This window comes from Rhinolophus sinicus, chromosome 7 (genome assembly GCF_057876585.1).
Source record: "Rhinolophus sinicus isolate RSI-liver-muscle chromosome 7, RSI-T2T, whole genome shotgun sequence".
NCBI lineage: Eukaryota > Metazoa > Chordata > Mammalia > Chiroptera > Rhinolophidae > Rhinolophus > Rhinolophus sinicus.
In genome coordinates this window covers 46,036,272-46,053,003 of record NC_142507.1, presented here as the reverse complement: position 1 = coordinate 46,053,003, position 16,732 = coordinate 46,036,272, and the positions used below count along the sequence as shown (strand labels likewise).

General features: G+C 50.7%; 1 protein-coding gene across 11 annotated transcripts in view; it reads left to right on the top strand.

The window, feature by feature from the left end:
* SYT6 (synaptotagmin 6) overlaps positions 1-16,732 on the top strand; it is a 124,142-nt gene that overhangs the window by 72,356 nt on the left and 35,054 nt on the right. For 5 of the 11 annotated variants that reach the window (XR_002137258.3, XR_002137257.3, XM_019730367.3 and 2 more), the window contains 2 exons: positions 9,310-9,658; positions 11,098-11,656. Coding sequence is in view for 9 of the 11 variants with exons in the window: in XM_019730367.3 (XP_019585926.2) it covers positions 9,310-9,658; positions 11,098-11,656 (908 nt within the window). In the remaining 2 variants the exon portion in view is untranslated. Of the gene's footprint in view, positions 1-532; positions 9,659-11,097; positions 11,657-16,732 lie in introns of those variants that run through there. The other 6 variants (XM_088799508.1, XM_088799510.1, XM_088799509.1 and 3 more) reach the window with 3 other exon arrangements.

Sequence of the window (16,732 nt, the reverse complement as noted above, 5' to 3'; positions counted from 1 at the left end):
GGAGGATGGGCAGCGTGGTGGCCAGCGGGCCCCTGGTATTTACCTGCCACATCAGCGCCGTGTGGCCACGCGCTCGCCCGCTGCAGCCGGGCTTCTTTGTCCGGAACCCGTTGTCTGGAGGGTCCTGAGCTGGAGGGAAAACGGGGTGCGTTCCGTCCGGGGGGAGCGACGGGGGGCAGTGCGAGGCCTCGAGGGAATGCAGAGCGGGGGTGGGGAGATCCTGCAGGAACCAACGAGCCGGGGTTCTTTGGCTCTGCAGACTGCACCCCTCCTTGTCCCCCGACCCTGACCCCGGTGGCTCTGGGCCTAGGGGTACGCCCAGAGGGGTTGCTCCGGGGCTGCACATCAACGCCGTGGGAAAGGGAGGAAGGGGCTGTAAGAGGCGGGAATTTCGCCTCCACGCGCTTCCTCTGGGATCAAAAGCCGGGGACTGGAGCAGAGCTTCGGTTCCAGAAGCGGGTGCAGGTGGTGTAAGCCTCCCAGAGGCCGCAGCTTCCAAGGCTCTGTTTTCACTTGAGGTCAAAGGTCAGAGATCTAGGTAGGTCCTGGGTAAGGGCCGCTGGGGGTGGGGCGAGAGGAGAGAGCGGAGGGTAGTGGGCCAAGTGGTGGCTCATGTGTGTGAGGAGGTTGTGTCCAGCCTTGAGGGAAGTGGAGCCCACCTCAACTCTGTGGGGGTTGTAGGGGGGATGCTCCCTCCCCACCCCCTCCGCCTGGGCAATGCTTAATTAATGGGTTGATTACTACAGCAGAAGACACTGACGTTAGATATAAAGAACAACTTTTAGAAGGTGGTACAGTGATGGAGAGGTTGGTTCTCCCTCTTGAAGAATCTCAGAATAGATTAGGCACAGCAAGTATAATTAGACTTTGGTTCTCTGGTGCCATCACTTCCTACACCACCGAGCTCCCCATAACCACCAGACACACAATTGTCCCCAAGTCAGGAAGTCTCCTGCCTGCCTCCCCAGCTCCCTTCTTCCCTTCCTCCAATGATCCATCACCAATGGGGCCCCCTTAATGCTGATCCTGACCCCTCAAGCCCTAAAGGGGACAATTCAAGGTGAGGACACACCTGTCGAGTTCCACCTGGGATGGAGGCTGCCCCTCCTGTCTGTCCGGAGCAGAAACGCTGGCGGTGAGGGGGGTATGTATGTGGGCAGCACATCCCTCATACCTTCAGGCACTGGTGTTCTGACTGGAGAGGTACACCCCATAGTCTGGAATGACAGGTACCGGGACGCCAGGCTGAGGCTGAGAGAAGGCTGAGGAGTGAGAGCCAGCGGGCCCAGATGATTCAGTATGCGTTCCCCGCAGACTGCTTCAGAAAGTGAGTTTGAGTTGTCAGCCCTGGGAGACTGTAACTCCAGCTGCTGAGTCACAAGCCTCAGGAAGCCCCGGGGGCCAGCCTGGGGGCTGAAAGGGATGGGGGAGGCAGAAAGAGGCCCTTGATCATAGCGAAAGAAAGACAGAGACGGAGAAGGGCTTTGGGATCTCAGGGTTTAGGTGAGTACAGGGTCTGGGGAGATGCTGTGGCGTTCAGGACAGTCCCCCAGGTATCCTACCTCCCAGCCTACTCCCTGTATCCCAGATTCTCCAGTCAGAGAATGTTGAGTCTTTTCATTTGCAGTCTCATGAAAAACCTAAGTGGCTAGAGCATGCCCAGTTCCCTTCACCATTGTATGTTTCCCCCTGCTTTCCTCCTGCTCTAAGTCTCTTACTCATGGGATTTCTAGTAACACCCTGAGATTCAACAATTGAAATTCAGACTCTACTATCGTTTACTGGGACCCTCCTCTATGCCAGCGTCTGTGCTAGGAATTGCACAGGAAATCTCAATCAGACACCAACTTGGAAACACCTCCACACGAACTGTCCCAGCTAAAAGCAAGTTCCCCTTTTTCTTTAAAAACTCTAAAGGCAAAGGGTCCACTATCCCCTTTAATATACTCCCCCCACCCCCAACCCCTGCAAGGGGGCACTGGTGAGGAGTTCTCCACCTTTCTTTCAACTTTTTTCCACAGGCCAAGTTGCATGGGCTCTGGATTTGAGGTAGTAAGCAGAGGTTCCGAGGTGTTCCAGAAAATGCAGGAAGCTGATGGCAGAACCAGCTGCCCTGCCCCTCCCAGGCTGGCAACCAGGAAAGATTATTCCCCTGCTTACATATGGCCATGAGATGTATGTGATGTTTGTTCACTTCCCTAATAACTCTGGAGATGTTCTGTAATTCAGCCACCTGGCTTTGAAGTTGGCCTTTTGCATCACAGATAATATTTTCCCTCCTGTGACGGCAAATTAAATAAATGCATCGCATTTCATCAAAATACAAAAGTCCTGTTTTCTAGGACTGAATAATCAGTCACTCTCCCCCTCCTTGCTGGAAGGAAGGAATTGTGCAGATTTTGCCTTCCTGTGAGGAGCCTCGCGTGACCCGTTAGAACCCATGGTGGCAATACACTGAGTCCCTGGTGTGTTTTGAGCTGCGTGATTCTAGAACGAAGATCTAGTACGTAGGAATGGCAGAGCCCTTGGATTTACAATTCTAGAAGTTCCCTTCTCTCTCTGACTGTGGGAACTTCAAGAATGGGAATGTTAAATCCAGAATACTCCATTCCCTCCAAGCTCTGTACAAAAGATGTGTTCTCTTCTGGCTGTTCTGACGTTACTCTGTCCTCCTGTCCACATGGTGGGAGTATAGCCTGTGGCTGCAAATAAATAGGACTAAGATTGAGGCATCTGGATCAGACCAGGTTTCTTTAGGGTCGGTGTTGGGCTGTCTGGAATGGGGGGAAACAGGTGGCCCCCCTGTTGGTTCTGCTTTAGGAAAAGAGGCCTCTAAGGACCGAAGGACTGGGCCACCCTTAGGAAGTGAAATCAGAGGGGCCTTTGAAAGTAGAGGTGAGCAGGGCACCTAGCTCTGGTCACTCCAGGTATGTGGTACTATCTCCTCCCTCCCTTCTCTCTACTGCTGCTATGTTTTTCTTGCACGTGAACCCAGACAGACTTTTCCTCTGACTCATTGCAAGTATAAGCAGCAAGAGCTGGTAAAGGGTAGAGAATATTTGTGTCTCTCCACCTGCCCCTACCCCATCCCCAGGGCTTTAACCACCACATTCAGAGAGAACACATGCCGGACCAATCAGGCAGAAAGTTCCAGTCACCATCTGCCAGAACAATAATGCTAATAATTGCTAAATTAATGCCAGAGCTGTGTTAGCGATAACACGCCACATCAGTTTCTGATTTATCTCTGAATCCCTTAATGAAGGTGGAAGCAGTGCCCAGTCATAAAGCTTGGTGCGGTCATAATTAGCCCAGCATTGTCTCTCCCCATCACTGCTTTTTCAGGAGCATTAATTCCTTCTCTGTTTGGACTCTGCTAATTATCCCCATCGGTAGTTTGGCCTGGATCTCTGAAAGAAGTAAGGAAGCAAGGGCTCTCTGCTCCCCCTCCTGCTAACCCGAATTTTAATTACACCAGGTTTTCTTAATAAATTTACAAGCCACGGCAGAGCTCATTATTAATGGACCATGTCTGTGAGCCTCAGAACAGAAGAGCCCCTGTCCCCCCAACACACACACACACACACACACACACACACACACACACAGAGACAGAGACAGAGACAGAGAGAGACACACATACACACACGTATTTGTCAGACACATCTCTGCATGAGACTTTTCAGGGGTCACTGGTTATTTGCCCGGTGGCTGGTGGCTAAGCTTCAGCATCTGCACTTTCCAGGGAAGAAGAAAGAATGGGGGATGAGGAGGTTGGTCATAATCCTAGTCTCCAGGGTTCTGCCCAGGTTCCGGGGCTCAGGCCAAAGGGAATGCCACCCCCCTCCTGGTTGTGGCAAAGAAATGCCTCCCCATCTTCTCTGCCCAAGCCTTCAACTTCACAGTTCAGTTCAGCCTCCAAGCCGCCCAGAGGCTTGGCTCAAGAGCCTGGACTCTGGCATCAGAAAGTCCCAAGTTCAAATCCCAGCTCTTCCACTTAATGCAATGTACCCTTGAACAAGTTACTTCATTAACATCTCTACATTGAGTTAATTTATCTTTGAGAGGTGAATACTCATTTCCTAGGAAGGCTTTGAAGAGTAAATGAGACAATGTCAGGGGTGCAATGCTGACCACATAGAAATAAGTAACAAATAATGTTACTCGTATTAATATTGTAATAATAATGCCCAGAGTCCTTTCCCTTCCCAGACCAGGCACTGTTCTTTCCAGGCTCTTGGACCTCTGCGTTTCTTGCTGCCTGGTCTCTGGGTTATGCTTGTCTGCGTCTCCATCAGTATCTGAATGAGAACCCCTCAGCCGAGGCACCTCCTTCTCTGCATAGCCCCCCAGCACTTCCCATTTCTGGGGGTCCAGCATCAACCCCAGGCCCTGCAGCCAGGCTTCTCCAGCTTTGAGGGGAGCCGGGAAAATGGCCCTTTCTTTTCACTTCCTCTCCTCAGTTTATCTTTTCAATTACAATCTGTTAGCGAAAATGCCTGTTACTGTTACAAAATGGATTTTCCTGACATGGAAGCCCATTAGAGAAACAGGAACAATAGCAAGTGATAAGAACTGCTGATGAATCCTCACTATGGGTGGAGAGGAGAGGAGGGAGCACCAGGGCTCAGTCTTTGGAGAAAGAAGTGTCAGTTGGGGAGATAAAAAAGCCCTGGGTTGTTAATTAATAACCTAGCATTCTCCAGGGAGAGAGGGAAGCAATGAGCCATCACCCCTGGTAGACGGTCTCACTTAAGGTGACAAGCAGCTTCTGCCCTGATGGTGTTCAGGAGAGGAGAGGGGCCTGAGGTCTCTCAGATGCTTTGCCTCTGGTCTGGTGTCCCCATTCCCTGCCTCAGAGGGCCCCGCTTTGGGTCCATTCTGTACACAGTAAACTATCATCCCCACCAAAAAAGCAAAGCATGAAGAAGAGTATCAGAGTCCATTTGGGAACGTTCACCATGGGCCAGGCACTGTCCTGTGTCTTGTTTAATACTCACAGTGCTTTTGTGAAGTACGGATAACGAGAATCCCCATGAAATCAAAGAAGAAACCACAGTTCGGAGAAGATAAATAATTTGCTCTCGGTCACACAATTAGCAATGTGGATGGATGTGCTCTGTGGTCATTCTGGAGCTGGGGCTCCCCTGAGACATCCACCCGGTGTCTGAGCCCTGGTGAAGTCCACTTTCCCAGCCAGGGCTGGAAGCCATGTGTCCCTGCACAATGCCAGGTCACTGGGTGTGTTTCCGAAAGCCTACTTTGCTCCCCCTGAGGTTGCTGGGTAATTGGCCAAGATGTTTTTCCAAACCAGGCACCCATGGAACACGGGACTTCTCTGACACCTGAGTGAGCATGTTTCACATCTCATATTGAGTAATGGACTTCTTTTTTCCAATTCCCAGGACAATTTTGCAAAAGCATAGCACATTCTTCATTGTTGATTTCTCTTCCGCGATTGTCCTTTGGAGCCCACTCCTGTTCACCAGCTGGCTGGTGACGCTAACAACAACAACAAAAAATGGACAAGTAGCAAGCAAATGAGTATCAACAGAAAAACTTAGAGATGTGGGATTTTTAATAGAGTACACATTATGTCTTGAGATATAGAGAGACCTAACTACATGTGAAGTACATTATTTCTGCTAGTAAGTTTGTTCCTGGTTTGTAATGATAAAGTTAAAACGATCTCTATTTATTAGTGTTCATGGCTTGCAGGTATTCTACCCACTCAACAAATTTCAAAACTAGGGTATATTTAAAACTAGACTGGTCAGAACTAGGTACTTCTAAGAGAAATAGGTGATATTTATTATATTGTTTACTACATTCCAGGCACTGTCCTTAGCACATTTGATCTCATTGAAACCTCACAATGACACTATGAGGTATGTACTATGATTGTACCCATTTTACAGATGAACAAACTGAGGCTGAGATTAAGTAGCTTGACAAAGTCACGCAGTTTAGAGCCAGTGGGGATGGACATTGAATGAGCCCTGTCTGACTCCTGGGCCATGAATCTTTCTCTCAAGGCTGAATGGGAAATAAAGAAGGAAGAAGAGAGGGAGGAAGAATACAAGTACTTTCGCTTTACCAGTGCTGCAGTAAAGGCTTTCACCCTTCCTGGAAGGTTCTCTCTCTCTTGTCATGAAGCTAATGCATGGTATAAATATGAAGAGCACTGGGTCAGGACTCAAAAGTGGCTGAGCTGACCATCAAAATTCTATCTGCCTCCCAGGGTTGAGGTTCAAACAAGACATGAGTGGGTAAAAAGGCTCTGAAGGCTACTTGTGCATCTGTGGTTTTCCAGAGGGCACCTCTCGTGAGTGGGTTGGCCCCAGCATGCCCAGGGTAGGAAGGCACATATCTTAGGGGCTCTGGGCCTTTGCACAGCCCTCAGGCCATCCAGGAGCCCACTCTTTCCAGCCTTGTGCACCTTTAACTAGGCTCTGTGGGCTGGCTCAGTTCAAGGCCACACGTGGTGATTTGAAAGGGCTAATTCCTGTACAATCACCCCTGGCCCTGGCCTAATTCTGCTCTTACCCGTCTTGCTCACCGCCTGTATCCCTTGTGAGGATGAGCCCACTCAACATCGCGACCCGATTCTTCTCGCATTGCCCGCTTGTGAAGTGCCTGGAAAAAGATTCTCCAGGGCCTCTTGGTCCTTACATAACCAGTATTGAGTGCTGGGTGCTGGCTCCCGAAAATCCTAACTTTGTCTCCCCTAATAACTGCCCCGAGGGAACAACAGTTGGGGTCACATGGAGAACATTCAAAATAGCAACCACACCGAGGATAAATAGATTCCCTCGGCCCACCTCCTCCCACCTCTCTTTTCATTTATGAATTTGTGGGGTTTTTTTTGTTTTTTTTGTTTTGTTTTTTTGTCAGGCTGAACATTTAAATGCACTCTATGCTCTCTGGATTCCCCCATTTCTCCCCCCTCCTCATTCCTCATTAAAATTCTAATTATTACCAGAGCAAGTAAGATGTATGATTAAAGGAAAGCGAAGCCTTAGAAATACCTTTTGTTTTAAGGTGAGTCATTGCAGAGAAGGCTTCCAGAACAGCTGTAACAGAGAGCAGCTGTGAAGGGCCTAGAGATGGCCAGATACTTAGAATAAGGGTATGTCTATCTGTGGTTGCTTTCCTTGTGAACCCCGGGGCCATAAGAGCCTAAAGAAACAGCCTCCAAACCCTTTAGGTCGTGGACTCGGAACAGCAAAAGTTATTTTGATTTAAAACCTCCAATATGTTTATTCATAAACAATATATGTTTATTTATGCTATCATTTCCATTAACCTATACGTATATTAAATTTTTGATTTCTTCTTTTTAAGATAATAAATAAATACAAAAACAATCTGATATTTTGTTCTCTTGTGCCTGCGGGATGCGAGCACACCACACTGTAGATCTTAAGTCTAGAAGTTAACTTAGAATCAACTTTTCCGGTCCCTGGCAGCTCCTTTGGCCGGGGAAAGGCTCTTGTGTCTCTGTGCAGGGGCCCGGGGGTTGGGGTAGGAAGCTAAGGACTGGAGGGGTCTCTGCTGTTGTTCCTTATTCATGAGAGTGGTGGCTGATCAACCCCAGTACCCTCAGCCAGGAAGGCAGAGGCAGTGCTCGTGCCTCAGAGACAGTCAGTGGCTGATGTTCTCGCCTCCTTCTCACATCCCTTTGGATGGGGGACAGCTTTCCTTGGGGCCCGTTTGCTGGAAGAGGACTCTGGATCCCCCCAGAAGGGACCTAGCATCTCTGCACTCCAAGCAGAGTTTAGCACCTGGCACCTGGCAAATGCTCAGTAAATGTTGGTTGGGAGATAATTACAGCTCTTTTATATACCATTCACCCATTCATTCTCATGGGCCACTTTCTGGGCTAGGCCCTGAGTCAGACAAGTATAAACACACAGGGTTATAGTAGCCACAGTTTAATCAAGGACAAACAGGCTGGGACAGTGGAAAGAGCTCCAGGCTGGGCAGTAGATATCTGAACCCTGGTCCAGGCTCTGTCTCTGAGCTGTGATCCATTCTCTGGACCATTTGCTCCCATTTGCAAAAGCACAGCCTGGCCTCAGTACTTGTAAGGTCATTTCTCACCTTAAATCCTAACATTCGTAAGACATTAGAACAGGATAATCCAGAGACTTCAAACTCACAGGCCTGCAGGGGCCAGGCTGGTAACAGGGAGTAGAAATGGTGAGAACACACTCCTCCAAAGGGAGTCACTGTTCCCACCACGCGTAAGTCCAGATACCAAGTCATCTGGCCTTTTCCAGAGTAACCAAAATCTGGTGTGATGATGACGGTGGTAGGATTTCTTAACTTTCCAATCATCACACAAGCTATACAAGACGCCACTGCTGGCTTCTCTACTCAAAGTAAGAAGAGGCCTTGGGCTCAAAAGTGGGGTGGAAGGTTGGCTTAACCATTTCTCCCAAAGGGAGGCATCCTCACGGCTCTCCTGGAATAGTGGGCATCCTACTGTGGGGCAGGGGCAGGGGTGGACTGGGGACAGGGCGGTGAGCGCCCACCTCTGAACCTACCGCAACATTCAAACATACCAGTTTCACAGCAAAGCTCTCAAATAGCCACAGACATGGGAAAAAGACAACTGTGGGAATCATTTGTAGCTAGCTTCAAAATAATCTGTGTGGATCAGATTCCAACTTAGTTCAAGTATTTATTGAGCCTACTATGTGCAGAGTTCTGAGTATGGAAGAAGCATCAGACCTAATCTTGGCCCTCAAGGAAGTGACAGTCCATCTCATTCACTTCAAGTCGACTCAACTCTTGAGCTTTTGCTTGGGGCTCAGTGGGGATGGGTTAAGGGAAGAGGCTCAGTTAGCCGAGCCTCTGGTCCCCAAAGCCTCGTGGCCTGCTGAGGAAGAGAGCTGTACACAAACATGACTCTGCTATAAGCCTGGCCATAGTAACAGCTCCAATAGCAATTCAAATGTGAATGCTTGGCAAATTTGCACATTTGCTTAGACTGTGATTTAAATTACTTTCTGTTCCCTGTGCACATACCAATAGGCAGTAGGGGAGCCCAGGTGTTCCCCAAGCTGGCAGCAGGTGGGCGGGGCAGAGCCAGAGAAATCAGACGGAGGTGAAGGCAAGCCTGCAGATGTTTTACAAAGTGGACTACAGAACACCAACCCTAAAACCATCTCTCCTCCCCTTGGGCAGCTTTCTCATAACCATTCTTTTCTCTTCTCCCGTCTTTGTCCCTTCTGTGTGTTCCCTCTTCCAACAACCTTCCGGCTTCTCCCGCCTGTGTCTGTCCCTGTCCCTCCCTGCTGGCAGGCACCTCTGTCAGCCTCCTTGCAGTGGTATTTATTGTGTGTGGCGTGGCCCTGGTGGCAGTTTTTCTCTTTCTTTTTTGGAAGCTGTGCTGGACGCCCTGGAGGAACAAGGAGGCCTCCAGTCCCTCTTCTGCTAAAGTCCTCCCAGAAGCCCTCCAGAGCCCCAGCTCCAGAGGCAACATGGCGGACAAGCTGAAGGACCCCCACACCCTGGGCTTCCTGGAGGCAGCCGTGAAGATCAGCCATACGTCCCCAGATATTCCGGCTGAGGTGCAGATGTCAGTGAAAGAACACATCATGCGTCACACGCGGCTGCAGCGACAGACCACAGAGCCAGCATCATCCACCAGGTGAGGGGTGGACCGCTCCCTTCCTTCCCCCTCCCCCTCCATGTTCCCTTATTCAATCATGAGATTCCAGCCTGTGAGGACCAGAGACCAGAAATAATAACGTGTGAACTTTGTTTGGAGAACATATCTCATGATGGGGTCCATGGTGCGTGATCAAGTAGGAGGTGGGCACCAGGAAACACTTCAGCAAAGGGGAGCCTTTGAGGTGGGGTGCTGTTCACTGGGATGTGTGTGGGTGGCAGGTGTTAGGTGTTTGGAGGGAGGGAAAGACTTCAGGCAAAGGGAAGAGAATATGCAAAGGCCCGGAGGCAGAAAAGTGCATGGGGTGTCTAGGGATATGTCAACAAAGCCTCACAGACAGTCTGCAGTGCACGGGAGAGAAGGCAAGGATTCCTATCATTGTGACAATGAAGATTTTGTTTACAACCAGTGACAGAGTCCCCTGAGTGACAGCAATTAAACGCACGGCATTCTTTAACTGAACAAACAAAAGTGACATCCACCACGCAATGGCAAAAACATACTCTAAATTCAGAAACACTTTTAAAAGAAATAATGCATGCAGGCATGAGGCATTGTGTTTATTCAAAACCTAGGACTCTTGTGGATGCCTGGGTCCCTGCAGTATCTCCTCCGGTGCCCAGGGGACCAACCAAAGGCAAGGAGGTCAGGAATGAAAGTGCTGGGGTCACATTGACAGAGCTTATTGTATGAGCTCAGGCAAGTTGCTCTCATTTCCTAAGCCTCACTTTTCCCAACTGTAACATAGGGCATAAGGTTGCTCTGAGGAATCCATGTGATAATGAGAGCTAACCATAGATGGCTTATTATACACCTGACCCTGTTCTAAGTATTTTATGCACCTGTGTTAATTTCATCCTTACAAGAATCCCATGCAATTGCTACTTGTATTATTCTCCTTTGATAGCACAGAGACGTTAAATAACTTGCCCAAGGTCACATAACTAGACAGAGCCAAATTTAACCTACGGAGTCTGGCTACAAAACCCAGTAACTGTTACCTACAATGAGGGTGGTAGTGGCGGTGATGACAATGGAGGGAGAGCCACATCCAGGGTAAGAAAGGATGGTCTTCTGCCTTCAGAACCTCATGGTTTAATGGGGGAACCAGAGTCATGTCTCCTAGGAAAGAAACCTAGAAAGCAGATAGTAGAAAAGCAGGGGGAATGGTCATGACAGCAATGGTGACCATTTATCCACTTCCTATAGACTAGGCCCGATCCCAACTGCTTTACATATGTTAAGACACGTGACGGCGCCCAAAAACCTGCGCACAAAGTGTATGCAGCGGGGAAGCGGGTAACAAATGGGAGGAAAAGGGCGCCCCACAGCGGGTGGGATGAGCCCAGGCCGCTGAGGAGTGTCCGCCTGCATCCCGCTCCGGCTGCCCTGACCACACCCCTCCCGCCCTCCGCCAGGCACACGTCCTTCAAGCGCCACCTGCCCCGGCAGATGCACGTGTCCAGCATGGACTACGGCAACGAGCTGCCGCCCGAGGCCGAGCAGCCCACCAGCATCGGCCGCATCAAGCCCGAGCTCTACAAGCAGAAGTCGGTGGACGGGGACGACGCCAAACCTGAGGCCGCCAAGAGCTGCGGGAAGATCAACTTCAGCCTGCGCTACGACTACGAGAGCGAGACCCTGATCGTCCGCATCCTGAAGGCCTTCGACCTCCCCGCCAAGGACTTTTGCGGCAGCTCCGACCCTTACGTCAAGATCTACCTCCTGCCCGACCGCAAATGCAAGCTGCAGACCCGCGTGCACCGCAAGACCCTGAACCCCACCTTCGACGAGAACTTCCACTTCCCGGTGCCCTACGAGGAGCTGGCCGACCGCAAGCTCCACCTCAGCGTCTTTGACTTCGACCGCTTCTCCCGCCACGACATGATCGGGGAGGTCATCCTAGACAACCTCTTTGAGGCCTCGGACCTGTCCCGGGAAACCTCTATCTGGAAGGACATCCAGTACGCCACGAGCGTGAGTACAGCCCTGCCCTCTGGGCTTTGCGGGGAGCAGTAGTTCTGGGTTGAGTGGGCCGTGTCCTCATTCCCCGCACCCCTAGGGACAAATGGGCCTCTGCCCTTCAGGATGGGAAGGGGAGACTTGGAAACTGACCAGGGGTCCAGTCCACGCTGGGGAAATCCTTGCAATCAGCCCCAGGTTGGGGTGGGGGGCAGCAGAGACCCCATGTGGGTGAGAAGGGAAGGGGATTTGTTATCTGTTGCTTCTGATCACAGGTGCTGGGTGGGTCTCTCTCTACCCGCTAGGCCTTAGGTTTTCCACCTATCTAAGAATGTTGTACGTCTCTTTGATCATGGGTAAGGATTGGGCCAGGCTCATAGACTGAGTCAGACAGCAGCATCTGCCCAGGGCGCTGATGTGTACTAGAAGCCTGGAAAAGGCAATCAAGAACAGGCTACATTAATCAGGATGAGCCAGGTTATGCTGCAGCAACAAGCAATCTTCGGGTCTGACGCATAGAACAACAAAGCTTTAGTTTCCATTCACATTACAGGTACTTGGCAGCCTTGCTGGGGCTCTACTCTACCTTGTTACCCAGGGATCTGAGCTGACAGAGGCTCTATCTCCACATGGGCTCCCAGTTACCACATTAGAAGGAAGGGGATGTGGCAAATCATGCACTATTTCTTAACGCTTCCACGCAGAAGTGACACATGTCACTTCCACTCACATTTCATTAGCCAAAGCAAGACATATGTCAGCTCCTACTATTAAGGGGGAAAGGCAAAGCAATCCTACCTTGTGCCAGGAGAACTGGAAGTACTCAATGACCACCTCACAGCAGAGCCTTCTCTTAGGCACTGCCTGCCCAGGCCAGTGTGGGAGGTGGGGAAAGATGGCCTGACAGGAGGCCTGGTTAACCCATACATGGGAATGGAGGGGTGGGCTGTTCACACTCAACTGGAATGAACCCGGAAAGTTTCAAGGAGCTGAGGCTCGGTTGGCTTTTAAGAGGAGGGAGGACAGCTCTGGCAGAGAATGAGAAAGGCCGTATCTATAGCTCTTGGGTCTGGTCTAGATGGAGTACTCCAGCCTACTGGGTAGGTGTTGAGAAAGCTGTGTAATTGCGTCCTCCAGGTGTAGATGGAGTGCCTCTCTCATAGCCCTCCCAGGCAGGGGCAGTTCCACAGTGCAACAATGACCTTGCACTGGGGTCTGGAGTGCTAACTGCTTGATGGTCTCCCTAGATATTTCTCTGGGGCAGAGACCATTTCTCTGGGGTGGAGGTGACCTGGCTCAGACTATACACCCTCCCAGTCAATACACAATATCTCTGTGTTGAATTTGTAAGGAGAAAGGCTGGGAAAATCAGCCGTGCTCTGGTGAGCAAAGGGCAAGAATCTTGATTTGTTCAAAGAAAGAAAGCTTGGTGGGCCCTGCTTTTGCCCCAGGGAGGGCCTCTGGGACACCCCATTCTCATAACTGGTACTGACTTTGACCAGTCCAGTCTAATGTGCCAGTGCCTCCCCCACCTTTACTTTCCTGAAATGTCATCCCCAAGAACAGCCCAACAGCAGGGCTAGCAAATGGGGTGGGCAGATGGGGAGGGCTGCAACAGCAGCTCTGCTCCATAAATCACTCTGAAGTTTACATCTGACACAGCTCCTCCCTTGTGATCTCATAAGGCAGCAGCTTGATTAGAGTGACTGTACAGGTAGAGAAATCATCTCAGTCCTCGCCACACTGAGGCTGAGACCCAGGGACTCAGAGAGGCAGAGGTGAGGGCCAGGGGCTGGGGGAAGCAGAGCTCACCTCAGACATCTGAGGAGCCTTCCTTCTTAGCAGAGGGTTCCCTTTCCTGGGACTTTAGCTCTGGCCATGACTGGAAGCCCCAGTCCTGGAGTAGGCAGTCCCCCCAATGCACCCCTTACCTGGATGCTAAGACCCTGGATCCTAGAGCTCCTTGGCTGTCCTTGCTCTCATCCCACCCCCCTTCCTCAGTCTGGCTTTAGGAAAAGCAGATCACCCAGAAGGCACTGGACAGACTGCCACCATCCCTATTATCCTCCTTCTAAGCAGAACACTGCCAGGCACTGGAGAGTGAGGCGGGCTGGGATAGACGCCAGCCTCTTCACCCCACAGAAATGTATAATCTAATTACAGAGACCGGAAATGTCCATGCAGTAGCTCGCGATGCAAAGTAGCAAACGCTATACACTGTGTGAGGTTGCACGACCTGAGTCAGGACAGCAGAAAAGGTTTCTGGGATGAGGGGGATTAAGGTAGGTAGGGAGGATCTGGTCTACATAGCTTGTCAGACCAAGAAGAAGGGGAAGCAGTCTGGCCGGGAACAGAGTGAGCCTAGGCCCAGGAGTTTCCAAAGCTGAGAATCGGCTGACCAGGCTCACACACCCTGTCTTGTTTGCAGTCTTTCTGAGTTGGATGTCCTGGAGGGCCCTGGGCACCTCTCCAGCAGGCAAGGAATCAGGCAAAGGAGGGAAAAGGCACATAAGTAGGCTGGTGCTTTTTTTACCTACTTTTTGGTGCTGACTTTAAGATTGTAATTATTTGGGGACCAGAGAGGCCCAAATCACAGTCACCAGGAAGGACTGAGCACTCAGTGCATATGAAATCTTGCAGCCAGCATGGTTGTGATGGTGGTGCTGGGGTGCCGGGGGCGGGGGGGGTCGGTACAGATGAGCACAGCCGGCTCCCATCTCTCCTGCCTGCCAATCCCCCTCCTAGACCTGCATTTTGGCCCTGAATTTGGAACTCCAGCAGCTGCTCTGCCCCGCAAGCTGGTCCCCGTCCATGCCTGACATTCCTGCCTCTTGCCTTTGCAGGTCTCCCATGTCAGTCAGGCCTTTCCCCCTTCCTCGCTGCCTGGCCCAGACCAATCCACCTTTCCCAGCTTCCCTGAAGTCCTTCTGCTCTCACAGCAACCATTCCTCCGGATTTATTGTCTGTGCCCCTCGGTTATATCCTGAGTCATATTCTGTCTTGCAAAGTCCTCCCAGTGGCTCAGGAACGGCTCGTGTCCCACATTTGGCTTTCTCGTATTCTTTTCCTCAGGGCTGAGCATGTCGTTTTGTCCCCATGTAAGAACTCAGCACATTCTTGTTGAATGACCAATGGCTTAGTTAATTCAATCACAACTATATACAGACGTGTCTTGTCCCGAAAAACCGATTGTAAGTTGAAAATATCGTTAAGTTGACAATACACTTAATACCCCTAACCTACCAAGCATCCTACTTTAGCCTAGGCCACGTAAACGTGCTCAGAACTTACATTACGAGCCTACAGTTGGGCAAAATCATCTAACACAATGTAAAGTGTCAGTTGTGTACCTTTGTGATCACATGCCTGACTGGAAGCAGTGTGGCTTGCTACCACTGCCCTGCTGCACGGGAGAGTATCGTACGGTCTGCGTATCACTAGCCCAGTAAATGATCAAAATTTGAAGTACAGTTACTACTGAATGTGTATAGCTTTGATACATACCATCATAAAGTTGAAAAGTTGTAAATCAAACCATCAGAAGTCAGGGACCGTCTGCATTGGTGCACAAAGAAAGGGTTATTAAAGAAGCAATGGAGTTGGGTGCAGCGGACCTAGGAAGGCTTCCTGGAGAAGGTCAGGTAGGACTTTGAACATGGGTAGAACCAGGCGTGGTGGGGAAAGACCCAGCCTGTGCGTTCCTTCAGAGGTATGGTTCACATAGATGGTTTGTGTCTCCAATGGCAGAGATTAACTAATCGGATCGGGTAGTCTGAACTAAAGTGACCCACAGGCTGGACAGAAGGCACTGTGAGGGGCGGGGGGGCTCTGAGGTCACCGGAGTCCATGAATGCTGCGCCCTTGCGGTTCCGCGCGCTTGTATCAAAGAATCAGATCCAGCCCTGGCAAGTGGAACTGGGCGTGTCCCTTGTTCTGATCGCTGCCTCAGTGCCCCAGTTGGTTTGAAGTAGCAAAGCCTGCATCACCTGTGTTGTTTCTCCCAACCACTGAACTCGTGACGGGGAGTGTACATCCAGGGAGTCTAGCTCGTCGCTAATTGCAAATCTGAAACTTCCTTGGATGCTGGTCTCCATGTCTGGGTAAGCCTCGCAGCAATAAGCTATTATATCCCCCAGGGTGAGCAGTAGGCAAACCAGAAGGCCAGGGTCCCTGGAGGCCCCTGCTGTTCCACCTCGTCAATATGCCCAGGCCTGGGAAGGAATCGTGGGAGTCCATTACCTCCACTCCATCCCGGACAGGGACGCTCTGATACTCCCCATCCTGCCTGGCTTGGCTAAGGTTCCCTGGTGGTCTTCTGAGCTTTCCCAGCAGCTTGCCGGGTTCTCTCCACCCAGAACTTCGATTGGCTGAAATCACCCTGCTCTTCCCTTCCCCCTTCTCCTGCCCCCAGTCTCATTATTTCTACATAAAGCTGTAGATTTATCATTATAATAGAGCTGCCGTCACCGGGGTTTGCTAACGTCTCTGTAATCTTGCAGTTATTGCTACAGAGGCCTCAGACCCCAGTGCACACACTATTCCTGTCGCTATTCCAGCTCCTTGGTGGTGGCGGGAGGTGAATGCTGTAATTGGAGCCATAAATATGTGTTGTGCTTGGTGCTGTTAATGGACGCAGCCATCTTTCTGCCTTACCAGGTCCCTGCCAGGTCAGTGTGTATGTGTGTGCTGTTTTGGGGGTAGTGGAGCACTCTGTATACTTCCAGGAAACCTGGATCAGAGTCCGCAGGGAGGAAGGGAGGCCTTACGATGCTAACTGCTTGAGTGTCTTCCCAGAGAGTCTCCAGCTGGGAGTGAGCAGAGCTGTGTACAAAGAACTCAGGCTTTGGTGCTGCATTCTAGCTTCTGCACTTTCTAGCTTTGAGACCTTGGGGACATTAGCTAAACCATGCCTCAGTTTCCACATCAGCAAAATGGGAATGGTTATAATGGCCTATAACGCCTAGTGGTATCCTATGTAGTAAATTCAGTAAAACACACAAGAGGCCTAGGACAGCATTGTCACAGAGCAGTGCCCTGAGCCCCTTTTCCCTCTGGCTCAGCCTGTGGGTCACAGTTTGTACCACTCCCTGT